Source organism: Chelonus insularis, unplaced genomic scaffold (genome assembly GCF_013357705.1).
Source record: "Chelonus insularis isolate UGA/USDA-ARS -01 unplaced genomic scaffold, ASM1335770v1 contig_75_pilon, whole genome shotgun sequence".
NCBI classification, from domain to species: domain Eukaryota; kingdom Metazoa; phylum Arthropoda; class Insecta; order Hymenoptera; family Braconidae; genus Chelonus; species Chelonus insularis.
In genome coordinates, this window is record NW_023276737.1 from 855,637 (window position 1) to 883,251 (window position 27,615).

Below are 27,615 nucleotides of genomic sequence, written 5' to 3' on the forward strand. Positions count from 1 at the left end.
ACAGGAGTTCTCATCTTGAACGAGGTGGAGTTACAATATATAAACACATAGTGTCCTAGTTATCTCAGCTACAAGGATCAAGGACTTTAGCACAGGTCTTTATTGCACACAAAAAGCCGCAGGGAGTCGATGACTCATGCTTTCTTTCCGCCTCCAACCACGGACACTCACCCCTCATGGCTTTATAGCCTTCTCTACAAACGTTATCAAGAGTCTCTAGTTTTCATTTCGATGAATTATTATGTGCTGGCAAAGGACTATATATTCTCGATCTCTTTTAAATAGAAAGCATGGCTGATATAATTGCGGAAATACTCACATCAGATATATCTTTTCACCCTTTTGCATTGAGAGAAAGTTCTAGCTGTGAATGCGTGAAAAAAAATTTGCTAAAGAAATATCACCTTTTTTACAATAACAACAACGATATAAATGTCTAGACGAATACGATAATTGATCATTTTTGTCATAAAAAAAATTTCCAATAGAAATTTACGGTAGAAAAGTTTGTTTTAGATAAAAAAGAATTTGTTAGCAATTAGAGAATTTGAAAAAATAAATATTTACAATAGAAAAAACTTTTTAGTAGATTAAAAGCTGCTAATCGGAATGGAAAAATTATATTTGGATTCAATTTATTGACGTGATTCTAAAACCTGTAATCAAAAAATTATATAATCCTAGCAAATATTTATTTTATAAACAAAAGATAGTATGAAAATAAGCTAAATAGACTTATTTATGGAATAAAAATGAAAAGTAGATGAGGGAGATAAAAATTTTTGATTAATTACCTAGTTCTTTTGAAATTAATTATTACCAAAATAATTCATCGAAATGAAATGTTGACAGGCACTTAATTCATCAGAACAAAGAAAAAATTTTCTTGTAATTTTTTTGTTGCGATAACAGATGATATTCATCACAATACGCGATTTTACTTTCCATTCTTTTAATTTAGTAAAACCCACTATTACATGTAGTAACAGCGTTAACTAGATCACGTTCCTAATATATAATGAAACAAAAAACAGGGAAAATACACATACCAGCATATTCACAGAAGTGTGTCCTGGTAAATGGACGGTTGGACTTGACGCGTGACAGCACAAACACCCGGGTACTACTTGATTGCTACCACGCATAACATGTTGTCGTGTTCCTGCCTTCAGGACTGAAATTTAACGTGAAAAAGCCGCTATGAATATAAAGCGGGAGAGAAATTATTATAGAGAGACATAAAGTAAAACAAGGGAGTACGGGACAGTGCGAGAGGTGGAAGAGAGAATGAACACAAGAGGGAATAAAAGATAAAAGAAGTATCTAGGAATGGACTATACCCATACTAAATTTTGTTTGTAGAACGCAAAATGACGTCGAGCTAGAATAGAAGTAGTGAGACAAATGGTCTCGCATACTTAGTGAGCATTTGACTGAGACAAACTACCATACTATAACGCACGGGCCGACCCTTTTCCCTAGAGTTTGCATTCCTGAAAATCCACTGAACACCCTCTTGAACTTTCCTTCCATTCCAAATTTTCCCGACACTTGAGCTTTCTTTGACAGACTGCTGTAAATACATGGTCAAAAATGTGTATTAATCCTACGTAGTTTCCACGTTTAAAATACTCATTCCGAACACATTACTCAGCTCTCTGACACTTTAGACTTCGCAAGTTAATTCAGCATCGAGTTTCAAGGCATTTTACATGCAACAGATATATTTTTTTTTATAAAGTTTTTTATGTTGTGCTTATTATCATTACTGACCTATCCAACAATTCGATCAACAAACTGAAAAAAAAATTTTTCTTTTGAACGTCAGTCGTATACATTTAAATAAAAAATTTAATTTATCATCACTTATCTTCATCATTAATCTAAAATAATTACTATTCTGTAAAGAAGCTGATAAATATAATTAAGTAGAATAGAAGTGACGGAAACTTTTGCTTTTATGTCTAGATTTTCAGGCGAAGTGAATGCCACTCTGTAAAGTTAGCATAAGTAAAATCTCTGCTTCCATCTAGGTTTAATGACAGACTTTTACATGATAAAATTACCCTATGTTTTATCCATTATATTTTCTCATTTTATATTTTCCTCCGAATTAAATTCGTATAGTTATAGTATCTAAATAATTTAATTTTATATAATTACATAAATCATCCTAGAACTCATGTAAAATGAATAAATTACCAATAATTATAATATTGATGAAATCAATGACAATGGAAATAATAAATATTCAATCAACCGTGATCATTGCTTCGTTAAATTATATTACTACTAGACGTGTAGTTTATTACAATCTAGTATTTCAACAATTTTCGCTATTTACTTTTATAAATTGAATGATGCATAAATATTAATTAATAGTGTTGAGAATATAGCATATGAAATTTAGAAAGTTCAATGCAATTAATAAAATTGAATTTAAATACAATACATATGGATTATGATGCAATAATGATTGGATAATGAGAAAATAGTAAAAAAATATGGCTGTTTGATTCATTTATCGATATAATCTAAAAAATTCCTATAAGTTATCATAATTTAGTATGATATGAAAGCACCATTCTGTCTCTGCGATACAGCAAATTAAATTAGATGGTTCTTGAGTCTTGAGTACACCTTTAGATACGAATTTTATGAAAGACTCTTATGAAACTTGTTGAGAGATTCAGCATAACGGCACTTTTCAACTAAACACTCGAATTTCAATAGAAACACAACGTAAAAGTGCCCAAGTGACATTGTTCGATGTTATTTTCGTGGCGATTTTTCTTTTGAAAAAAAGCAACTCTGGCGACATAAAGTCGCCTTGGGACATCTTACTCTTTGTGCTGTTGGACACTGGCGTCTCGCTTGTCTTTCCTGCGACGCGTCGTATTTTCGGCACGCAAGAACTATTCCACTGTCGCGTGACAAACTGTCATTTCGTCTATTCTCGATCGCAGTACGTTTTGAAAAAAGGGCACTCTCAGCAAAACCAAGATAACTCGTTTCAAACAGATTTTCATCAAATTTTTATGTCATCCGCGTAATATTTGCATAAAAATATCAACGTGACATTCAAATATTAATAATTGTCATGACTCTTTACCAGTTCATTAATCACTCATAATTCAAGATTATTTTGATAAAAGAATAATAAAGCACTGGCCGCTATTTCTCATTGTTTTATGGCCTACAAATGATTGAAGTGAATAATCACCGGATAAAATATAGTAATTAGTCACTGAAAAATTCCCAGTTTTCTTTTCATTGTTTGCTTCTATAATTCATTTACTAAACATCAAGTTATTAAAGAACAAAAATTTCTCTAATAAATAAATCAATGAATTTATTAGTAGAGAAAATTTTGAAATAGAAGTGGATTCAGTCTTTGAAAGATGAGTCTAGTAGTAGAGTAGCTTAACACATATTATTGCCAGACTGAGATATATTTATCCTAGAAAAAAATTTGGCATTAAAATGGCAATGAATGTCAAGAATCATTATCGCTTAGATGATCGATAAACCTGTAAATTATTCCAATAAAAGTATAGCAAATTCCTTACTTAACTTTTTTATAACTTACTGTACTTAAGGTAAAAATCATTACGAAAAATATTGTGGCCATTAACTGAAGTAGTCGTACTAATGACTGCTTTACGCATGTAATCGTAAAAGTCATTAGCACCAAAAGTTCCCTAAGGCCACGGTAACCACTACACAATTTCGCGAATAGCCTTACTACCCTTGACAAAACTTCTTTTTCCCTCAATCGTTTTACAAGGTATTCCCAAATGGCGTTCGAAAAAGTTTCCTCTTGGATATACATTAACTTGGATATACACTACATATGTTAACGTTAACAAAGTCTAATAAGCATACATTCTAAAATAATAATTAATATCATTAATTAATTTCTTTTCACTTTAATGCGTTTAAAACAATTACAAAGAATATATGTTAATTTATTATTACAGTTTGTGAAGGCAGATTCTTTTTTGTTAACATATTGCGGGTTTTATAGAGACTAAAGATTATGTTACAATTTTTGAAAAATCATCATACAAGCGTAAAAGTATTTTGAGAATTCATAGCTCTTTCATTAGGACATGTTATATTTCTTTATCATATTATTTTTTATACATTTACCATGTACATTTAAAAGCAGAGAAAAAGTTTTCTAGATATTCTGATCTCAAAAATTTATCTTTAAATATATTTTTCGTTTTCAAAAATGTCATATTAATATTAGTATTTTATAACATTACGATCAATAAATAGCTACTTTTACATCTATTTGTACCTTTATTGATTGTCAGATGATTCAAGAAACATTTTTTGAACTTTAAAATTTTTTAAAACAAAGTGTCCTTTGGTTTAGTTTATTTTTTCAAATCCTATATTCATAAAAACTTATTCTTTAATTATATTTTCTTTCTTAAATCTTCTAAGATTAATGTGATAAGTAAAAATGCATTCTTTGAATTCTTAATAAGTTTTTTTCGCAAATAAAAAAAAATATAATCTAATAAATCTCACTCCATAAAATATTCATTGCTAAAAAGCAACCAAACAAAAACACTAAGCAATAGCATGCACGATGTAAAAACTTTTTTCTTGGTTAGTAAAGTTTCTTCATAATTCCGAGTACGCGCATAATTAAATTATTATGGTGTTAGATTTGTGTAAGCGCGACGAAACGTAGATAATTGTTAGCGGCTCGTATCACTAAAGAGCGTTCAAGTAAACGCGTTGTCACACATGCTCTACTCATCTCTTTAGCTCACATCCTCTCTCGTAGGAATTTTTTTTGCTTGTCCCACAGGTCTTGTGTGTGGCCATCATCTATTATTAGTACTAATAGACCATATGCGCTGAAGAAAGAGTCATCCTCCACATGATATAGAGGTGGTCGCGAGCTCTGTAGCTTCACCCTGTACTTCCTCATCACGCTCGTTGCTATATACCTAACATTTCCAGTGACAGATAAAATAACCAAGTGCACGTGCTGAGTGACGATGAAAAAAATGTGAGGGAGGAGAAAACGAAAAGGAGCATTGAAAGAAAGATTAATTTTTTTTAGGGCAGATGCGAAGTTGACTCGTACAAAAATAATGATTTAGAGGAAGAGTGGGTGTCAGAATGAAGAAAAAGGAGAAAAAAATAACGCAGCAGAAAAATGGAATAATAATAAAAATGTACATTTATAAGAGAAAAGGGTAGAGTAATAGAGATTCGATCAGACTCGGTGCGAAAACGGAAATAAAAGGTGCATAGCCCTTGCATAGAGATTGAAAGGTGGCTTATAAACACTTTTTAATCGAACCAATTTTTTTCATTTTTATTTTAATCACCCGATAAAAAGGCCAATAAACAATTCACATATCTAACCAACATCCTGCGAGTTCTATGAAAATTTTTTAATATTTTATGGTATAAAATTCAGTATGTTTCTTGCACATAGATATATAGCTATTAGTCTAAATATTAAATAACTACCTCAATATATACGTTATTCACTTAATCAATCAAAATGCCAGCTGGATTAATTTAATAAAAACTTGTGGTATTTGGATAAAAATCGAATAAACATTTGATGGAATGTTTTTAAATATTTCGAGCATGAGTTGTACTTGATCCTGTTGGGAAGTGGTAATATTCGATGTTGGGTCAGCCGTGAAAACAAGCGCAATAGTTACGACGCGTAACGGTAGTCTCGACAGACGCCCATATAACAGATCGATACACCTGTGTGGTCAAACAATTGGGTACATTTGGTTGTTCCCGCATCAATAGTTGTGATTTAAAATGAATTTATTCGCGGTAAACTTGTTGTTTAGTACGGTTTGTTGAAGATATATTGGTGGTAAAGAGTGTATTGCAAAAGTATCAACATGCATAGCTATAGGTATACATGGTAGTCTGATGGAAGAAGACTTTTATTGCACTTAACTAGCACACATACGCGTACTGATCGGCAGTCGGTTCTCGCGCTCGTAAACGTGCTCAGAGTCGACATCCGGCATTATCGTGTAGTGATTTACGTATTCCGCTACTGTATTTCACTATTCGCATCTCCTTTCGAGAAATTTATTACAACCAACCAGTTTGGCTTCTCTTCTCCCCCTTTAACTCCTCTTGTCTGTGCTCCCGACCGCGTCCAGACCACGCTACAACGAGCGTCTACACGGATTACTACGTGTAAGAGGGCGGCGGCGTATACCAGAGCCGAGGTTATACAAGCTCGACGGCCGATAAATAATCGGATTAATGAAAAATATTTCACTGCTTTGCACACGCCGAGTACTAGTCGCGTCCCCTCTACTTTACTTTACGACGATAGGCTCGAAAATTTATCCAACATCCGTTCAACTTTGCGTATGAAAATCATTTAATTTTTTTCTTCTTCACTGCCATTTATTTTTCTGATCATTCAGACATTGAAATGGAGTATCGGTAACGAGTCGACTTCTCTTGGGAATTGTTAAGTATTAAGAAGGGATGAATAACTCTTTGAAAGGATCTAAAAGCCTTTTGAGATATTTCAAAACTTTGTTAACAGACCTACGTCTCCCCTATCTCCTTTTACCTTTTCACCATTTCTCTTTCTCTCTCTCTCTCTTTGAACTTGTACATCTAATTTCAAGCGCTAATGTACGTATTCTGTCCTCGAATATTTCATATTTATCATCATTTACTCAATTTTACCAGTTTAATGTATAAAGATGGATTTAACTCAGACCCCGAATTTCCATCTTGACATTTCAATCATTTAAGACTTTTTCATATATTTCACACTTTATGTGTCTATCAATTCCATATTATTTGCCTCGATGATCATTCGTTCATGATACAATTGATGCTTTTGTTACACACGTGTAGCAAAGCCACGGATTTCCTCTACATTGATATTCGAAAATCGCTCAACTTCCGCTCCAATTACGTCGCGGTTCCAATATTCGCGATACCCGCATTGTTTTATAGAATTCACTCGGTTTTTCGGGAAACCATTTATATTAGATCCTTTAATCGGCTCTCGCCAACAAACTATCATCAACTATTTTTGTTTATTATCAATTCACCAGAGAATTACAATCGATACTCGGGAAATCGAAGGGGTAAGTTGTTACATTGTGATATCTAGACAATCAAAACATTGAATTTTTTTTTGCCAAGTCTTTTATTCAAATCTATTGTTGCAAATGATTATTCTACTGTAGAGAAACAATTTGCAAATGGCTTTTAAAACAATCATATTTGATGTATAAAAGGGTCCAAAGTTTGGGTATTGAGATCAAATATTTTCAATAATGTTCAAACTTAAGTTAATTTTAAATTACCTTTAATGTTTTATATCGTTAAAATAACGTGCGATATATTGATCGAAATACAGCATAAATTTTAATTTATTTTTCCTTAATGATGATTGATGGCGTTGATTGATTTTTTAGACATTTTGAGATAAATTTAAAATGACGTTGGATCTAATGAAAAACTTATTTAATTATTAGCATAAATTTTCAATTACTTTTGATAATTAAGTAAAAATGATAAAAATAACTCTTCAACACTCACACAATAAAGAAATTTATTTTATTCAATCAAAATATTGAGAGCATGACGTTTTTCGAAATAAAGCTTAAAAAAATAAAGTTTCGTTCAAATAAAATTGAAATAATGGTATATAAAACATTTTTTTATATTTTATTGATACTGAAAAAGAGTTATTAAAAATAAAATTGATTGAATCAAACAGCATAAATGATGATAGAATTTAATGGTTAAAACATGCTACGTCGATTAAAAATGATTTCAGTTAACTAATAGTCACATGTAGAAAAAAGTGGGGTAAAGTGGAACGCAAAGAAAGAGCGTAGATCAACTAATTTATTTATATATTGGGAAATTTTAATTATTTTTTAATACGATAATAAAACAGAAAATTGATTACGAAAAAGTGCACTGAATGTTTTTTAATTTATTTGAATAAATTAGTAAATTTTCTCGAGCATTTTACTTTGCCGCCGCGATCTACTCTACCCTTCTTTCGCCGATTGTATTAAAATAAAATTTAATGACATTGATCGTAATGTCATTTTCGATTTCTTCTTGATAATGAATTTCAAATAAAATTTAGGTCAGAATAAATTTAGTTACCACTACATCGATTAATTCTTCACCCGGACATATTATCTAAAACAGGAATTCAAAGGTCTAACGCTAATTTGAAGAAAACTAACGTCAAGGGTCGAATCTCCACGTGTTAGGGTGGCAGCAAACGAGCTTGAATCACGCAAGAGGAACGACGCGAGAAGTATACGCGCCAACTAACTCACCAACTCCATCCGTTACTTAAAAGCCTGCGTGCGACAGGCACACTCCCTTATTCCTTTTTCTCTATTTTTTTCCACACCAAATACATCTACTTTCTATTACCATCAATATATTTCCGTCTCCCCATATCAAACTTTTTATCCTATTTATCTCGACTTGATAACGAAACTTTGGCCCTTATTCACGTGAACAAAAAATAGTGTATAAAGTAATTGAAAGATTAATAGGTTATTTTGGCGTTAGATTGATTGGTTATTGTGAGAAGGAAAATAAAGTCCAATATTCATACCGTGATAGAAAACCGCATAGAAATATTGACGTGGGGAGCGCATGAGGTTAATGGAATTTGACTATGAAAGCTACTGTCTGGTTTACCTTTGCCACTGTTTGATCAAATATAGCCAACGAGAAATAGAAAGACGATAGTTATATGGAGAGATGCGACAAGTAATAACACAACCTCAAGGGAAGCACGACTGAAACAGTTTCTTGGCCAAACAAGTTAAGTTGTTTGTGGCTTTCGCGCTGACTTGGCGCTTATCTCACCCACCGAGAAAGGCTAATTTGGATGAAGTAAGATCTTTGCTACAAGAATAGCAAATGACCAAGACGGAGGCCCTCGTCCCAAGAGATATAGACTTTCCATTTGGTTGAAAGCGCATGAGCATGTCGATGGTGAACAACGGCATACCGAGACAGTAATCGAAAGCCCGAGAATTCTATCGGTTGATGGCTGATCTATCACTTAGCAACAGTAAAGACCTCCATATAGTTTTGTGATATTACCCCCATACTCTAAAGACAAAGTTCTTTACTCAATATGATTTTCCTTTCAACCATCAGTCTCAAGCTGATGTTGAACTTGTGATTGAAGTAGTCGTTCAGATGAATGTATGACGAGTACCAAGATGATTCCCTTGAGAGTTAAAAACTACGTCGAGCAGAGAACACAAAAAACATCTTTCGATATATCAATTCCGTCCACGCGCTTCAACATGACCCGTCTCACCGCAGCAGTGGCTGACCGATCCGCAATTCAAGTCGATCCTTCAATCCCTCTGGGGAATTTCAATCCAAGTGAAAAAGGGGGAAAATGTGTTACATGGATCTCTTGCTTATGCCACGCCAGCCGGGAAATATTGAAAATGTGAAAATTATTTATGTATGTTTGATGTGGTTAAAAGAAATATGTTATAAGGAAGAAGTAAAAATAACCAATAGAGCAATAAACTGTAAGCAGATGGCGGGATGCCAGTGCGTTGGGGGGATATACTCTGCTAATTTGTAGATACTCGCGCGTGTTATAGGCTCTTCCGTAAATCAAGATTATGACCGCGTGGCTCTCTGAATTCTCAGCGCTCTGCTTCTGTATAGTAATATTTCGTTTTGAGCACGCGAATTCAATAGATTAAACTAGACCTATATATTGCCACTACCGATATTTCATATGTTGCAGGCTAATATTTTATTCAAAATGGCTAGACGATAGAAGGGGAAAGCTATGATTCAAACACTTAATTCTGAAAATTGGCGTCTCAGAAAGTCTAATGGAAAACTAATATTGTCTTTGTGTTAATCAAAAAACAACTCATTTTAACAAAGAATCTTTCTTCAATAAAATTTTTAAAAAATCAATCCATTTTTTTTGTTTAAAATTAATCTTAATTGGAATATTTTCAAATAAAATGATTTTAAAAAATGGTTCTAGGCGCATTTTGTGCCCACTTGAAAAATATTTGATTATCAAAATATAGCTTAATAGATCATTTTAATTATTTTTACTGTAGCCATATTCAATTGTCGATAAAACATGGATAATTATTGACAATGATACTTAGTCAATATTAATCAAATGTATCAAAGGTAATAATCACTCACAATCAAATTACATTTTTTGATAGTTTAAAATAAATTATAATTGTTTGATGTCGTGTGGAGACACATACAACAGTATTATGTTGGTAAAGATCTCATCTATTGACAATATTTATCACTTTATAAATAAAAATTATTTTTGATAGTTGATGACAAATAGCAATTGTTAAAAACAATATGTAATCATTCAATGTTATGTGTAATCATTTATAACTACATCTTTGTTGATATCGACAGAATTTTTTAACAATATTGATTATTTTATAGTAATCTTTTTTTTAAATTATTGAGAATATAATTTTTTTTCATAGTTTTTATGTTATAAAAAATGCCTTGACCAGATTAGGTCAATTTTGTATAAAATATTCAATACACTTCAAAGTGTCTTAGAATGCGATATAACAAAATTTCAAATTTTAGAAATCAGCCTCATTACAATAACTTCCTAATAGGAAGTTAAAAAAACTGTTAAGAGAATTATTTTCACAATAAAATGATGGAATTTTGGGAGTAAAAATGAGAGAATTCTTTTAGACAATGCCATTTTATGAACAAATAATTGAAAAGGTTTTGTTAAAAAAGATTTGAATGAAGAACTCTATCTAATAATGGTTATTTTATATTGGAGACTTTTAGTCTATACGCTACGAATCAAATAAAAAAATTTCTGAACATAATATGGTAGGATTTAGTGAATAACACACTGTGTTCTCTATGACTCATTAGTGAATTTAATTATTTAATTAATCCTACGAGCATTTTGCTGTTTTATCTGGGTGCTCATTAAAGAAGACAAGAGTAGAGAAAACGGATACGATGGGTCACACCTGCGTAAAAGGAAGTCTGTAGCATTTTCCGTAATGAGCCACCCGACCTCTGCTATTACACCAACTTGATGAGGATCTCTTACTTTTACCACGGTCACACCGATGTTACCTTTCTGACTTCATCTTCTTTATTTTTATTAATATTAACAACGCAACAATACTCGCTTGTTTAACGTCATAATACGTGACAATCATACACATCTCTTTTTCTTTTTTTTTTCGCTTTAAATCATGAGAGTGAAATTCTCATTCTCTCTAGCTCTCGGTATCACATCACGTGCGACTTTGGAGGGATTCAACGAGGGAAATTCGATTCCACGAGACTCTTGAAAAAGAAGATCGAAAGTATGGAGAGAAGCCGCGGGGATTTGGTGAACCCCGTCGGGGCTAACTCCACGAAGTGACGCTAGTCGAGTTTCATGGGAATCCTTGAAGCACTACTGCAGTAGAACTCGTGCACCTTTTCTATCTCCAACTTGCTCTCTTATATTTCTCGTCTTTATTCCTCGATCTTTTCTCTGGGGAATCGAGGGTAAATATCATTCGGAGGGCGCCACGAAGAAGCTCACTCTGCCGTCAAAATTTTAAGTTATGAGATGGGCGTCCGAATAAGGCAGTTAGAAGAAGTATGAGGGACAGAAGAAAAGCGGACTTTGCAAAAGCGGATCGAGACTAGAGTTCGAAATAAGATTATGCCGCAGACTGGAACTGCCAGAATGTTGGAATTTTATGATCGAATGGAGAGATAAAGCAGGGGGACATTTTCTTCATATTTTAGCTAGAAGATTAGCAAAAAACGAGGGAGATATGGAATTTGTATTCATTTTGTTAAAGTTTCATGTTGAAACCTGTCTCTTCGTCGCTTCTGTAATAATCATTTTTTTTTCTAAGAATAATTTAATGGTTTTTATGTAAATAAGAAAATGTCAGGAAAATAATAAAAAAAATTAAAACAAATAAATTTTCGTTAAATTTAGGAAAAATATTTTTTCATGCCTGTTAAAATTTGTGGAAATTTATACATGAAATATTTAATATCTTAATTTCTACGTGAACAAAAATAGCACAAATGTAAATTTTGAAAAATAATTTCTATTGGCATAACAATGAGAAAATTGATTGAAATTTCTCAAGAATATTTTAAAAACAAAATTCAGTAATGTAAATTTCCACTGTTACATCAAGTATAGTTGATCCAGTATCTCACCAAGTAATCAAATTATCGGAACTGTCAAGCAAAATGATGAAGGAAAACGATTATTTCTTTCTTTTCTTTGGTCTGTCGCTGTTAGAACTTGATTAATCAAAGTCCGTTACTTTCTTGCAAATGCCTCATTACCTTGGTGGACTATATCTGCTGCTAGTCTACGAGGTAATTGGTCTGAGCGCGTCCCAGCTAATTACGTAAATCTTGAAAGAAAAATTAAAAGGAATGACGTAATTTTAAAGAAGGCTTGATGTGTTACAGAGATAATCTCTGTAGAAATAATAAAAAAACGAATTTTTGGATAAAGAAAAGCTGTAATTACAAATTGAAATCGCAGTCCTTTTTTTCAATGAGGCAAATATTGCCCCAGGTAACGAAAGACGAATGTTAAGCATTGGGATGTGACTCTAGGGATTGGGGAAACGACAAAAGAAAAGAAAGATGCCTAAAGGAACAGCGTATAAATTGAAAGAGGTTTCCAACTTGTCAAGTGACGATCTTTATTTTCTCTCGACATTTTTTCTTTTTTCATCCCTCCTAAATCGTATTTTCTATGTGTACATTTCTTGATCATTTATATTTATTTATTCACAATCTTACTAACTTAAATGTAAGTAACTTTTTGAGAGAATTTTATACCAGCGTGTGAATTTCAAGGATTTGTCAAAAAATCTAAATGGCAACTGCCCTTTCCCAGCACTCCATAAAAGACGAATTCAGAAGAGAAATTGAAACTGCATTGCGGAAATAAGAAGCTGAGAATCGAAGTTAGATGGGAAAGTACTTTAAAGATGCGACGCCGTCAAAGTGACTAAAGAAGAAAATAAAGAGTGCAAAAGACGAAGAAAGCGGAAAATGGAAGGGGGAAAGAAAGAAAATGAGAAGAATAATAATAACGAAAAGATGCACGTGGAAATGAACAGGAGCCACTCTCCAACCTACGAAAAACTTTTTTTCATAAGTAACTTGTTCGTCAAGTGAAACTGCAGACTGAAATAAAATGTTTCTCATGCTTATTCTTTTTATTATACAAAACTTTGTCATTTGTTCTTTGCTTAAATCAAGTAAGTACGTTATTGATTTGACGAAGATTATTATGGAAATGACAAAGTTGGCGACAGATATATTTGATAAACTTCAACTTGAAATGAAAGTATAGTTTGAAGCGTTGCTAAATTATTCACTAACTGCCGAGTTACTAAAAGTGGATAGGCGGTCGCGCGAAAATTTCGACGAGAATCTCAAGGGCTGGAATCTGCTCTCTGAGAGTCAAGAGGGGCTATAGAAAGTTGTCCCTCGAGGGCTGTGGTCGTTTTAGATGCCATTTCAATCTGTGACATCGTCATCAGGACTTTGGTGAACCTCCAACTGCACCAGCTATACCTACACTGAAGTGACTGAGAAAATTTTTTAAGCTTTCACGATAGCTTTTCAAACTCCTTAGACTATAAATTATAGACAGCAATAAACAAATTTATTTCATAAAATAGAAAATCTCTCGTGAATCAATTCGATAGCTATTCTGACATTTTTATTCCTCAAAGAAAATTATTATTTTATATCGCGAGTTTTTCATATATTTTTTTTCTCTTTCGATTATTCACAAATAATAATTTTCATAAATCGGGTCTGAAATATGTTTTATAACAATAAAAATTATGTTATAAATTCTTTGGTGTGAAACAAATAACAATTCTTGTCTTTCTAAATAAAAAATTAGCTTTTTTACAAGCAACACACTTCTCGAGCTTGTTTAATATAAATTGATTCAACCTGTTAATGGAAATACAAAAGAATTCCAAATCACGTTTTATATTGCTTTCAAAAATACTATAGCGAAAAAATCATACAACATCCACACACTAGTCATATTAGATTAATGTAAATTTTTGCACATAAATTATATACAATTTATTGTAAAACTTACTATGATATATAAATTTGATATATTATTTTTACTGCTGAAAGTATGCAAAAATTATAATAGTCTTGTAAAAAATTTCCTTTATAACTCTAGGGAAATGAATATGAATTAAATATGGTAATATCTGCTGTCTCACGTAATTGAAAATTTAGAATTTGCCTGAAATCTTCTTATCGTTGACTGTGTCAAAAAATTCAGTTTAAGTTTATTCATAATTCAGTATTACTTGTATTAATTGGATATTTTATACAAATATCTTTACATTTTATTGTAATTTTCCTTACGATAAAACCCAAAACATTCTATGAATTTTAATTTTCTTTAAAATAGATATCATAGTAGTTTATTGACTCTAAAAATAAATATAAGAGCGTTGATTCTTGACACAAAAACGTTTTATTAAAATTTCGTGAGTATTTTTTAGCGCGTATATAGCAGTAGCTAATTATTCTAACTTCCATAAAGTTAATTTTAAATGAATAAAACGAGCAAGTTTGCTAATCTCCAACCAAGATAAAGCCAAGTAAAAACATTGGCTGAACAGCAAGTTTTTAGCTTTATTATTTCTATTCAACATTTGGAATAAAGTAGAACTTATTTAATAACAAACCCCTGAGTGTTTTATACTGACGATGCTACTGTTAAATCAGGAATAGAGAAAGAGACGGAGAAATTCTAGTAGCAAACGCAGCAATATCAACTTTTGGTTCCCCTGCTTCTATAGTATACTAAACTTTCCGGATTCAGACGGCTGACAGCTGTCAGTAGCGCGGACTACTGGGACTCTTTTTCCCTACACATTTACTGTCAGAATGTCAGATATTTCTGTCTGACAGATATATTTTATTCTTTGTATATTTGGCCGTGAAGTCCAAAGACTCGGAAAATCATTTCTGATTTCTCTTTTTGATTAAATATAAATCGATATGGGTTCCCAGCATCAGTTTGGCCGAGTAGACAGCACAAACAAAAGGTCTACACAAGTGTATATTTGTGACGTAATCAATCGGTCATGGCTGACTGAAAAATACGATGAGAGATAGAGAGAAGAGGGCTTGTGAACCTCTCGGACATCAACGGACATCGATAGCATTGATTGGCGAATTCGCGAACCCTTTTGGGAAAATGAATGGCAGAATGCGGGTGTCCCGAATGTACTGGTAACGATGTTCCACACACATACTAACATATGTACATAAAAACGTACTACATAATACAAAATTGGTATATGTGTAAATACATCCTGGTCATCACGCTACTTCTACACATTCCAGTTTCGATGATAACGCTTTGGCTATACCGATCAACCAATTTCCGAGTAGTCGATTCAACTTGACATTCAACTGACGTGAATACTCGTGGAAAGTAGAGCAAATATATACCCTCGAGATGTTACACCCTAGTGTTGAAAACAAAACGGTAAATCAAGTCAAGTATTTCTTATATTAATGTACGGTTAACTAATAAATTACCGAGAATAATAAGGATGATAAAAAGGGTAAGTTAAGGAATCGATGTTTTTCTGAAGCTGCACAGAGGGTCGTATAAGTATTATAAGAAGGGACTTGGGGAGTAGATTGTAACGGGCTGGAAAATTAAGCAGAGTACATGAAGGAAAAGAAGCGCATTTTGGTGTTGGCTAGATCCCGGGAGGCATCGCGTGCAACCTTAATCAAGAAATTTTGGCGTCACGTGACGCAAACGCCATCGAGGGGGTTGGCTTTAGTCGCGCGCCATTTCAAGGGTGAATTACGGGCTCACGGGGGGGCCTCGTTACCGGTACGGCCGCGTGAACACCAACCACCAGCAAAGTAATACTTTAGCGAAAGAGCGTGAGACCGCCCACGCTCTCTTTCTCTCTCCCTTTCATCCTTTTTTCTCTGCTGATTATCTTCTGTATAATATCGCAGCTATACCAAGAAAGGAAGTATTTTATTTTTTAAAATGTGATTTCGTGAGTGAAAAAATGAGCGCTTGAGAAATAATACTTGCAGGGTTTATTAGATATCTCGTTAGCCGGTTATGTAACATATATTTCGGGAGAAAATTGAGAAATGGTTGATGCTCGAATCGCTCGACTTATATATACGAACAGATGCAAGAGAACGACGTAAATTAAATGCCACGTACCATTGAGAAATAGTTTGCGGTGCATAAACATAGCGCAGAATAGTTGAAGAGGTAAATTACGGTTTCGCAGAGGTCGTTACTGGTGCAAAGAACCCGCAAAAGTAATGAGCCCCTAATTGCAGACGTCGTACTAAACGAATTTGTGAGAAAGAACCCTGACTTGAGCCAACCGAACAAGGGGGAGGTTTTATGGAAAAGCATATAAACCTCATCCATTGCATCACCATCATCTGGCTTTAACTTGTTACTAAATTATTTATGATTTCCTATGTTGTGCTTATCACAATAAGTTGCCAACTTACTTGACTAACGAATAGATCGATTTTTTTCGTGCATGACGACTAATCATGACTGTATGTCGCTCACGCGAGTCTAGACGAATTTTTGCGTGATCGAATGTAATCGATCGTGACTATGCAAAGACTGCAGTTACACGATTAAATCTTTGTCCCACTCCTTTCACACTATTGCTCACAACAAAATACATATATCTATATCTACATCATAATATATATATATATATATATATGGAGAGAAAAAGTATTTAGAGTGAAACCCAGAGGGTGCGAACTGTGATTACGAATTGCGAATCTCGTGGGTTTACGAGGCACCGCACCACCAAAGTCTCCGTGAATCGAGATTCACCCTCCATTTGGAAATCGAACTACGCGCGATGTGCAGCATACGAACCGCATGGAAATAAATAAATGCTGCTGTCGAGGATCGACAGAGTACAACCCGGAGGGGGTAACCTGCTGTGCGTTTTCATCAGGGCCGTATAGAGCTATGCCGGTATACACCCCTTTTAACTATATATATCCAATGTATACGCGTTCCTCAGTCCACATTGCCGGAACCACGTTCGTATTGATTTCGCCCCTGGTACCGAGTAATTGCTGCCACTCGTACCTTCGTTTAACGCTGAATGCCTCCAATTTTTTCCGACATTTTTCACTCTGCATCAACATTTTTGTGTGTAACGTCGCAAATTGTTTCGCTTCGATTGCAGGGACCACGATTGATTGAAAAGTTAAAATAACTTTTAAGTTTAACTTGATAAATAAAAAAAAGTATCGAATCAAAAAGAACTTCAAAATGACAAATATATATATAAGTATAATGTATCTCTTCATATACATAGATAAATATAAAAGAAGACGACGAAGAAGAAGAAGAAGGAAGGAAAAAAAACTGGAAAAAAAGAAAGTGGGTCTTCTTCAATTCCCTTTTTAGATTCTCTTTCCCTCTTTTCTCACTATCAGGATTTCACTCCGAGTGCACTCTTCTATCCCTTTACTGGCGGATTAAACCAGGGTCAGTGACTTTCCAAGAGCCGCTAAGCTCTTCGATTAAAGATTCGTTTGTACCTTGCAAAACCGTACACCCGAAAAAACGTCCAAGGGGGATATAAATGTGTGCCTTTGCAGTATCGATATCGACGTCTAGTGAATTTATAGCTGACAGGATCCCTAAATAACACATACCTACAACTCTGTAAATTCATGGCCTATCTTTATCGTAACCACCACTTGATTTATATTTTTTTTTCTTGGGCTACAGCCTGAAGAATCTGAAAGGATTATTCATATAATTGCATTTACATTTCATTTTATGCTCCACTTATTTTTTTATGCTGACCTCCATATAGTAGTATCATACCTGGATTCTGATACTTGAGATTTCTTTCAGCTGTACTTACTCTCATTATTTTAATGCTTTACATTTCATCGTTATAATAATAATCATCATCATCATCATTATTATTATTCATCATATTTATTTTTGTCTATTTTCCATTCACAGAGTGTGCATTTCCATCGCAATGGGAAGGTACCTGGTTCCAGAGTGGCGTGCGACAACCCATCCTCATATCCAAGAACATCCTCTCAAGCAAGGGTAGATGTCTGCGTAATGAGGGAGACAAGTTTCTCGTTGTGGATGAGTAAGCATTGACGTTTTTTAAATTATTAACGTAATATTACAAATGTAATGAGAAACCTGAGTGTACCATGGATTATTCAAATTTTAATTAGCTTCTAAATGCAATAGTTATTTAAAATGAATTCAATTTACATGAAAGAAAAGTTAATTAGATAATTAAATTTAAATGAAAATAAAATTGAAAGAAAATTATTCAGAGATATTTCTTAATTATTCAGTTATTTTTTGCCTTTGATTGATTGCTTGCAATTCATTAGTTGCTATAATTTTTTCATGTTTATATAATTAAATTTCTATGAGTTTTCATTATGAAACTGAATTATTAAATATTTCCGTTAATTTCCATTTTTTATTTTTTCCAATAAATTTTTCAAATTAAACTAAATCAAATAAGAGTTTTAAAAAAATTGCAACTTTATTTGATTTGAATAGTAAGAAATTAATTAAATAAAAAAATAGTCAAAGGTTGATAAGTAGAAAAATGATATTTCCAGTTACTTATAAATATTACTTGGCCAAACAATTTTTTTTATCAATATACATCTAGAAAAAATTGATTTTATAGTTAGACTCTAAAGCAAAATAAAGACTACAATCTATAGTCGTAAGGGGCCTACAGCAATCTGCCTGACAGACTGATTAAAAAGAAGAATCAAGCATCGGCCCACACAGTGTCTCGCCTCGACCTATTCCTACCTCATCATACTACTCTCTTATTCACAGTTTTCTCATTCACCGCAAAAATTAAAGCCTCGTTCTCTTTATTTTCGTCACAGAATGCTCATTCGGAATAGCAGTAGGAAGCAAAGAGTGTCCAGGGAGCAATGAACCTCATCTACATTCTCAAACATTTTCCAACTACAATTTTTTAGCGCATAAATTTTTACATGACATTCTACAAATGCTTTTTTTCTACTTTTTGTCTCTTTTTTTTTACAGAAAATCCTGTTACCGCTGTGTCGTTATTCATGAGAAACACACTAACGTCTTGCAGTATAAAGAGAGTAAGTTTGTTAACATAATAAAAATTTTAATATCTACCTAGTGGTATTTTTAACAATTACATCAATATAGGATGACTTTACATTTAAAAGAAACACCGAAATAATAATAATGACGATAATAATAAACGCACATAAAGGAAGCTAGAAAGATAGCACGTCACGCTTGGGAATTATTCTGGTTGAACTTAACGACGTACCTATACATTTTCGACTAAGCGTCGTTGCGCTACGTCAACGTTGACACTAAAACGACGACGAATACGACAACAAGGATGCAAAGATGGAAAACAGTCTAATGTTGAGGAAGTAAAACAACGCGTAGGTTTGTTCTCCTCTTGCTGTGTCGCAATGCAGCAAAGACAATTACGCTCATTGTCTTTGGAAAAGGTGTCTTGATTTCTAAGCAAATCCCAAGCATCTCGTGTCAGTAGATTTAATTGACAGAAAATTTCAAATTCAATATTCATGCAAAACATGCTATGTCTGCAACCAAGAAACTGATTCTATTTCTGTATTAACATATGATGGAAAAAACAAGAAATTGTACTAATAGGAAATTGGTTTGCCATTGTGAATGCTATTTTAATTGGAAAACTTAGAATTAGGATTGGTTTATACCTAGTAGGGTTAGTTTGTCTTCAACAACATCTAAATAAATAGTGTAGGATCTGGATTGTAGAGTTGTATTGACTAAAGTTAATTAAAATTATTTTCAATTTTTATTCATCAATCATTTGTTAATTTATTAAAATTTTATCAGTTAAAAAGATATTCAACAAAAAATTTCAATTATGTTTCAAATGAATTTTAGTGAAATTAAGAATATACGTCTCAATTGCTATTGTAGATTTTATTTGTTAACTTTCTGAAAATGTTGTTTCTTTATTAAGTTCTGATTACTTCTAGAAGCCATAATAACATCTAAGTAGAAAAAGTAATGTTCAATTTTTACTAGTTCAGTCTCACATAAAAAAAGAAACCTTTTCTAGATTACAAAAGTGGATAAATATCTCGGGCAAAAATGAAAAATAGGTTTGTCAAGTGGACGTTGGAAAGACGGAAAATCAGTTGAGTATCGTGAAAATGTCGTATATGGATATGGGTAGTGCAGGTAGAGTGAACATCACGGTGACCATCAACTAAACGGACACTTGAGAAACTCAAGAGCTATGCTGCCATCATTTCCTGCAACTTCTACTGCCGACCGCGCATTTTTCAACAATTTGTCAAAGTCAGTGAACGACATGTCCCTTCTTTTTTTTTATTGGAATTTAATCTCCACAAGCTTCAATAGTGAACTGCTGGAGGCGAAGAAATATTACCAACCACTAATAAAAAAATACATCTATTCATTTTTCTATACATCCAAAATATATATACATTTTCTGGTATTTCCTTATTTTTTTCTATCAATATAGAAGTCAACTTGAAATTTATATTGGCGATATTCATTCGAAATTTGAATGCTAGAATTTATGTTTGTTACTTGTGTTACAGCATATTGTCATAGCAGAAATTCTCTGGCATCTCTGTGTTCCTATATAACTGGTGACGCTCTACTTTATTCAATGTTTCGTGAAGAAGCGTCGGCTGTGCCTTGTCCTTTTCGTGGCCCAATGACCTTCACGTATAACCGAGGCCATGGAACATGTTCTAGTCCACTCAGCAATGTTGACACTTGTACAGACGATAGTAGACTGCTCTTCAGGTATCAAGCATGTCCTGATGTTCCGGCTTCAGAGAGTGCAGGTAAGAGATCCTAAAAACCCTTTTAACATAGTTATACAGTGTCATCGTCCTCCTGAGACAGTAATCGACCACTGTCAAGAATGTCGCTGTATATATGAGAAACATCGAAACGATATTTTAACGTCACGATAACCTATATATCGAGTAGTTGGTGAGAGTGTAATACGACGAATGGGTGTATGTTAGTGTGCAGGTTTATCTGAATTTACCACCAACACGAAATTGGAAGATTAAATGAAATATTTATTTGTAATACTGCTGACGAAAGTTTTGAGCTACTAAGAAATTTAACGTTAGTGACATGTTACAACTAGGAAGAAACTTAGAGACTGGAATATTCAGTGGGCTTTCTAAGTAGTTGAAAATGTAGAATCGATGTTATTCAGAATAGGGAGGACACTGTGTGGTGTATGTGATGACATTACGCTTTGAAACTCTGTCAAACTTCTTAGCATACGGGTCAAAAGTAAATGAAACATTCGACAAATGTTGTTTGTAAATCTTTGACAAGTATTTACAACACATTGGTTGATTTTGATTATTTTTAAAATTTTTTTAGTACTCACCATTTGGATAGATTGACCTTTTGCATTTAAATATATTTTAATAGTAAAATTACATTTATGGTTAATAGCTAATATAATATTTTGCAAAACTTTTTTCGTCAGATCAACGTTTTAAATATATTCAAAAACTTTTATGTTAATGCAATAGTTATATGGGTTTGAACAATGAAAAAAATTTAACTATGTTTAGGTTGTTGGAAAAGGCATAAAAACTACTATTATGCTTATCATTTTATTGACAAAATAATTGTGAAAAACTTTTGCTATGTTTAATATTAAATATTCTTGAAATATTAATCATCAAATTGTTATGTACATTAGTTATCGAATTAATTATAAATTAGTAATGATTCTCTTCAAGAGAAGAAAAATCATAGAATTGCACTCGAATACTCTTGAATTTTCAATCAATTTTTTGAAAAAAGTTTTTTTTTTAAAAAAAGAATAATTGATACTAAAAATAACAATCGAGTATTGTTATCTTGACTCTTCAATCATGAACACGTAAAATTAATTAAACAAATATTAAAATAGAAGTCAAGATATATTGTAAAAAACTAAAATAACAAAAATGAAAATTGATTAGGTAAAAAATTTTTTAAATTAATATTTTTATTGGGTATTATGTAGAAAAATTGAAAATAATACAAATTATTTTGATGAATGGATAATTACACAGTCAAGAACTGGAAAAGTAGAACAAATGAAGATGTAGAAAGACAGTAAATCCGTCATACAGGTTTGAAAAATGATAGAAGATAAAAGAAGCAGGTATTCGTTTTTTCCTTTCGCGAATTACTGTCCTAAACTAAGAAAAAGTAGGACAGAAAGAAAACGAGCTCTGCTATTCGGTACGAGATGTGATTTAGATAAGAGCACGTCGGGATCTTTGGTCGACGTCAAGCTTAGCTGGACTTCACAAGTTAAAGGGTGAGAACGAGTTGGCTGGTAAAAAGATAACGTCGATTCTTGAAACTCTGAAGTTTCGACACGATAATTGTAAAGATTCTAAAAGACACCAAGTATCGAGCGATTTTCGATATCGAATCTCGGGGTATTTCACTCTTAGTATCCATATAATTTAGTTGGGTGTGTAAAATCAGAAACGACAACCTTTATAACCTTTATCGTTAGAATCTTTCAGCAAATTACAAACAATTGTTTCTGTTGCAGTGGAGGAACTAGAGTGTCTAGCATTGTGGAAAGAGGGAAGCAGTCGATATCTCGTGGGTCGTTTACACCACGGCCACGCATCAAGCAATGAAGAGCGTTATCGATGTTTTGTATACGAGAGAGCAGGCCAAAGTGTAGGTGGTTTGGGTCGAGCAGTTTTAGGAATGGGGACTATCGACCACGAGGTCACATTTCCAGCTGGTGGACCCATTCCCGAGGGTTCCCCGGAGGTTTATCGAGTGGCACAAAGTGGTGACGCCACCTGTAATGGTCTCTTCAGTCCCATGGAGGGTTCACGAACGATGACCTTGACAAAAGGTAGGTTTTGATGAAGAAATATATGGATTGATTTTAAGTACAAGTAATGTCTCAACAGATTATCCAGACTTATTCTTACATATTTTTTTACAAAAGAATAATAGCTTTTACGATCCTATAAAAATAATACGGTGTTGGGAAATACAAAAAGTCTTGGTTAAAAAGTTTAATAGAACGATAGAAAGTGTGATTTTCTTGAGGAACAAATTCTTCGCGTGGTTTTCTTGAGATTTTATCGGTTGTCGTAGAATTCTCTTGAGATGTGCAACGTGACTTTATCACCCGCGGCATGAGGGAATAGAAGGTTACAAGAAAAGAGCTTTTGTAAGCCATGTACGCGCGATATCAAGTGGCAAGACACACTGATGAGATAACCATTCAGGCGCGCTTGACAAAACAAAAGATCGTCCATAAACTTTCAATCTGTCTTGAAGATTAATCGGGGGATAAACAAAAAGAAATAGCAAAGAAAGTCAAGTCATTTTTACTTTTTGTTCTAGTATCGTCGCCGGGTAAGTGCCAGTTTCCGAGTTGGCTCTCTGGATATCCGAATAATGGCCTTACATGGCACACCCTCGACCTAGCTCGTTCTTTCACGTTCCATCATCGAAATGCTACACTTCATGTAAGCAGGTCAAACTCGTCTAGTACTTGGTTTGACAGTGGATCCTCTGGCTTTCAAGATATTGTTGGTGATGAAGAGGATCAGGATGTTTTGATATTATGCAATACTATAAAACAGTCTAATCCTACACAAACTGTAACAATGCTTGTTGCTCACTTTACAGTTGGGTGGTGAGTAAAGAAATGAAGCAAGTCTACTTAAAAACCTTTTTCCATGTTTCTTATTAAATCTCTTAAAATTTTTTATTCTTACTGAAAAAATTTCCCCTCAGCTATTCTTTTTATTAATAAAAAGAATTTTAATGTAGTAGTACATTGTGAATTTTTTATGTAATGCTCAAGTGTTTATAAAAAATTACACTATTGTTTTGAAATAAAAAGCTACAGAATACGGGTTTCTTATAGATTTTTTAATCCTGATTTCTAGTAAATAAAACTCAGAATGATTAAATTTTTACTGAAATATTTAAATAAATTTTTTATTCTTTCAATAAGATATAACATTAGCAAATAATACTATTATCTAAAAGAGAAATTAATTTATCAATAAAATATATTTTCAAATATGACTTTGAATCATGTTTCACCATTAAAAACTTTCAAATAGAATAAATAACACCTTTAGTATTTCAAAATGATTTCAAATCTAATTTTATGAATTGGATTTTATTATCTAATTTATTCCTAAACATCATAACATGGAAAAATATTTAAATACAGTTTAATAAAAATATATTTCTTCAAACTATGAGTTTATTTCTCTTGTTTACTTTCTAGCCGAAGTGGTTATATATGTATGACATTCTACAAACGAGACGGCCATGTAATGGAGATGCAAGCAGGCAAAACAATATCAAGACCAGAAGAAGCATGCAGTCTATCACACTACCAGTCTCACAACATCCCCTACCTTACGTTAGTCAGTAAGTAATTTATAAATGGATCATGTTAATAATTTTCCTGATAAACACCTAGAGTCATAAACTTGATTCAATTATCACTTGTGAAGGATGTCAAGTGTAACAACCAGAAGTGCATCACAATGATAATAAAATCAAGTGACAAATATAAAAAAAAATTGATATTTCAAGAAACGACTAGAAACGTACCAAGGAAATTGCTCAAGATATCGTTCCAGTCGATTTGTTCGCGAACCTCGTGGGTCTCATTGCAAAGGGGCGAGTAAAAGAAAGTAAGTCCGGAAGGCACTGCCAAGTTGTTTCGAAAGAATCAAAGAAAGTTTTTGCCAGTGAAACGAAAGAAGCTTTGGAAATATTGAAATTAAAGAATATAGTTAGTGATAATGGAAGATGTAATTATTTTAATAACTTAAAAAATGATAAATAGCAGTATTTATATCTATAGAATTGATCAATACATCAACCTATATATGATAGTTATTGGAAAAGATACTTGTTCTTATATAATTCTTTCTTTATTCTTTTCCTTTAGTACAGTATCCTGTATCAAGCAATCAGAGTTGTAATCTAGCTAAGGTTATTGGATTCAATTTGATCCACTACTCGATATCATTGAAGCAAAGTATTCGTCAAGCTTCGTTTCCTTTTGCCTTGTAAAGAGCGAAATTGATCTTGGAAGAAGAATAGTATTTTCATTGTGATCTATCTTTTCGAAGAAATAAAAAATATTTATCACTTCTACTATCAAGTTGTAATCAACTTTGCTATCCTACATTTCGAAGCTCTCCCAGAGAACTCTCTTTTCTCTATAGTGCAGTCCTCGTATGTACATCGAGATGTGAGCTGTGCAGATTAATTGCACCCTCGAGGCTTGTACGCCTGAAAACCCTTAACGCCCCGCTGGAGATTTCATTGGAGATTAGTCGCTCGTTTCCACGAAACCACTCCCTTGTACTATCGTTTGATGATTCTTTAAAATAATCAAGGATAAGCACTTGCTGTTCAATCAATTGGATTGTCAAAGAATTTTCAGGATTAGTTTGGCTATCAATAAATGAAATGCTTTGATCAATTGGATTCTATAAATATTCGACATTTAAGTCGTTATTTGATTAAGCAAGAAACGCCCCTAATAATTTGGTTAATGTAGTGTTCTTGATTTTTTTACTGCTCCACTTGATAAATTTAATTTAGATTTCATAAGATACAGAAAATGTTTTTTTACTTCACATGCCTAAATTTAATCATATTTAAAATATGAATTTCATAATTGGCTAAAATGTTTGGTCATTTTTAATTTTTAAGATTCTCATCAACAATTCATTGTTGGTAAAACAATTGATGTAATATGACACATTCGTATTGATTGAGTTGAATAATTTTTTAAACAGTGAATTTAAACAAATAGGTTAATTAACTAACTGGAAATATTGATTGAATCAAAGCTTTCTATTGTACAGAATTTATAAAATAGAGCAAAAAAAAACCTGTAAAAATTGGATGTTTTGATTAAACATTGAAAAAAACGAATCTACGTGATGGAACTACTTTAAATCAATTACCATTGTGAAATTTTTTGCATTGATATAATTTAACACATCGACAGTAAAATTGCGCTTGATTGTAGGAATTTTTCAGTGTTTATTGTTGACAGAATAAACATTATTTGATGTTGGTACAAAACGACATTCATTGACAAATAATGAACATTAAATATTTATAGATTGAATCATAATTGAAAATTATTATTCAATGAATAAAATATCATTAATCAATCAATTATTCTTTTTATGTTTATACCAAGAAATACTTTAAAGATGGTCAATGAATCTGATGATTAATTAGACCATAAAAAGTTTTGCATTAAATTTAGATCTATTAATTACTATAATTATTATGGATGCTGAAAAATATAATAATAACTGTCAAATTTTCAAGAAAAAAAAGAATCAAAATTTTTCATCGAGTATTAAAAAGTTGCACTAATTTAAAGTTTTTTTTTAAACTTTATTCGCTTATTAAATATTGTTTAAAATGAAATATTTATCTCATAATTCATTAAAACTAAAAATATTAATCTCGAAAACCAACAAACAAAATTTCCAAATAAAAAATTTTCGACATCAACTAATTTCTCTTTGAGCACAAAATTTTTCACAACATACATATATACCTCTACGTACATTATTCTTCAATATTAATATAAAGTTTGTTATCACTTCATTTAGTACTCTATTAATTATTTTCCCCTCCATATTAATACTTCATCTCCAAGCTTTACTCGTTGACCTGAAACTAGTTGCAAACTCTTTCTCCCACTCTGGGGTGGGCAAAAAATAACGAAACTAAATAATGATAAAAAAATATTGAACAATAATGTATACATGTACAAGGAAAAGTAAAAAATATAACGAGAGTTCGGTACGGTTGGATGGTTAAACTGTGCAATAGAGAAGTGAAAATACATATATAATATTTTGAAATCACGTATACTCTTAATACGACATAAAATAGCGAATATAGGTGAAGGTATGTATCGAATAGAGGCCGGTTATCACATACATACCACGACTATTTATACAGAATAGACTGGTATTGTATATATAGGAATGGGGGCAACACAAGTGGTCGAAGGGCGTTCGGTGTGCATGGTACACATTTCTGTGTACCTGTAGGTAGTTATATAGATGACGGATATACGTTGATGGTGGCCAGTCATCTCGATGTATGCGATCCTCGAATATGTGGGAGTGAAACATCCGTAAACGTCGAGAAACGAACAATTGTACGAGCATTGTGCAAGCATATTGATAAAATATATACAGTTATTAAATGCTTTTCAACAATCAAATTTCGTTCAGTCTACACTAAAAGATTGCTAACAAGATCTTAATGAGTTTTATGATGTTGAAAATATTCCATTAAATAGTTCAAACATCATAAGTGTTTCACCTGTATATCAACTGACGCATTTACCTCTGTTGAACTTTTATGTTATAATGAAGTCATATTACATGTAT

General features: G+C 32.7%; 1 protein-coding gene across 1 annotated transcript in view; it reads left to right on the plus strand.

Annotated features, from left to right (window-relative positions):
* Positions 1-27,615, plus strand: part of LOC118071177 (uncharacterized) — an 82,381-nt gene that overhangs the window by 43,758 nt on the left and 11,008 nt on the right. The window contains exons 3-8 of the mRNA XM_035090170.1: positions 18,104-18,242; positions 19,181-19,245; positions 20,743-20,994; positions 22,734-23,051; positions 23,552-23,846; positions 24,453-24,598. Coding sequence (XP_034946061.1) covers positions 18,104-18,242; positions 19,181-19,245; positions 20,743-20,994; positions 22,734-23,051; positions 23,552-23,846; positions 24,453-24,598 — 1,215 coding nt within the window. The remainder of the gene's footprint in view (positions 1-18,103; positions 18,243-19,180; positions 19,246-20,742; positions 20,995-22,733; positions 23,052-23,551; positions 23,847-24,452; positions 24,599-27,615) is intronic.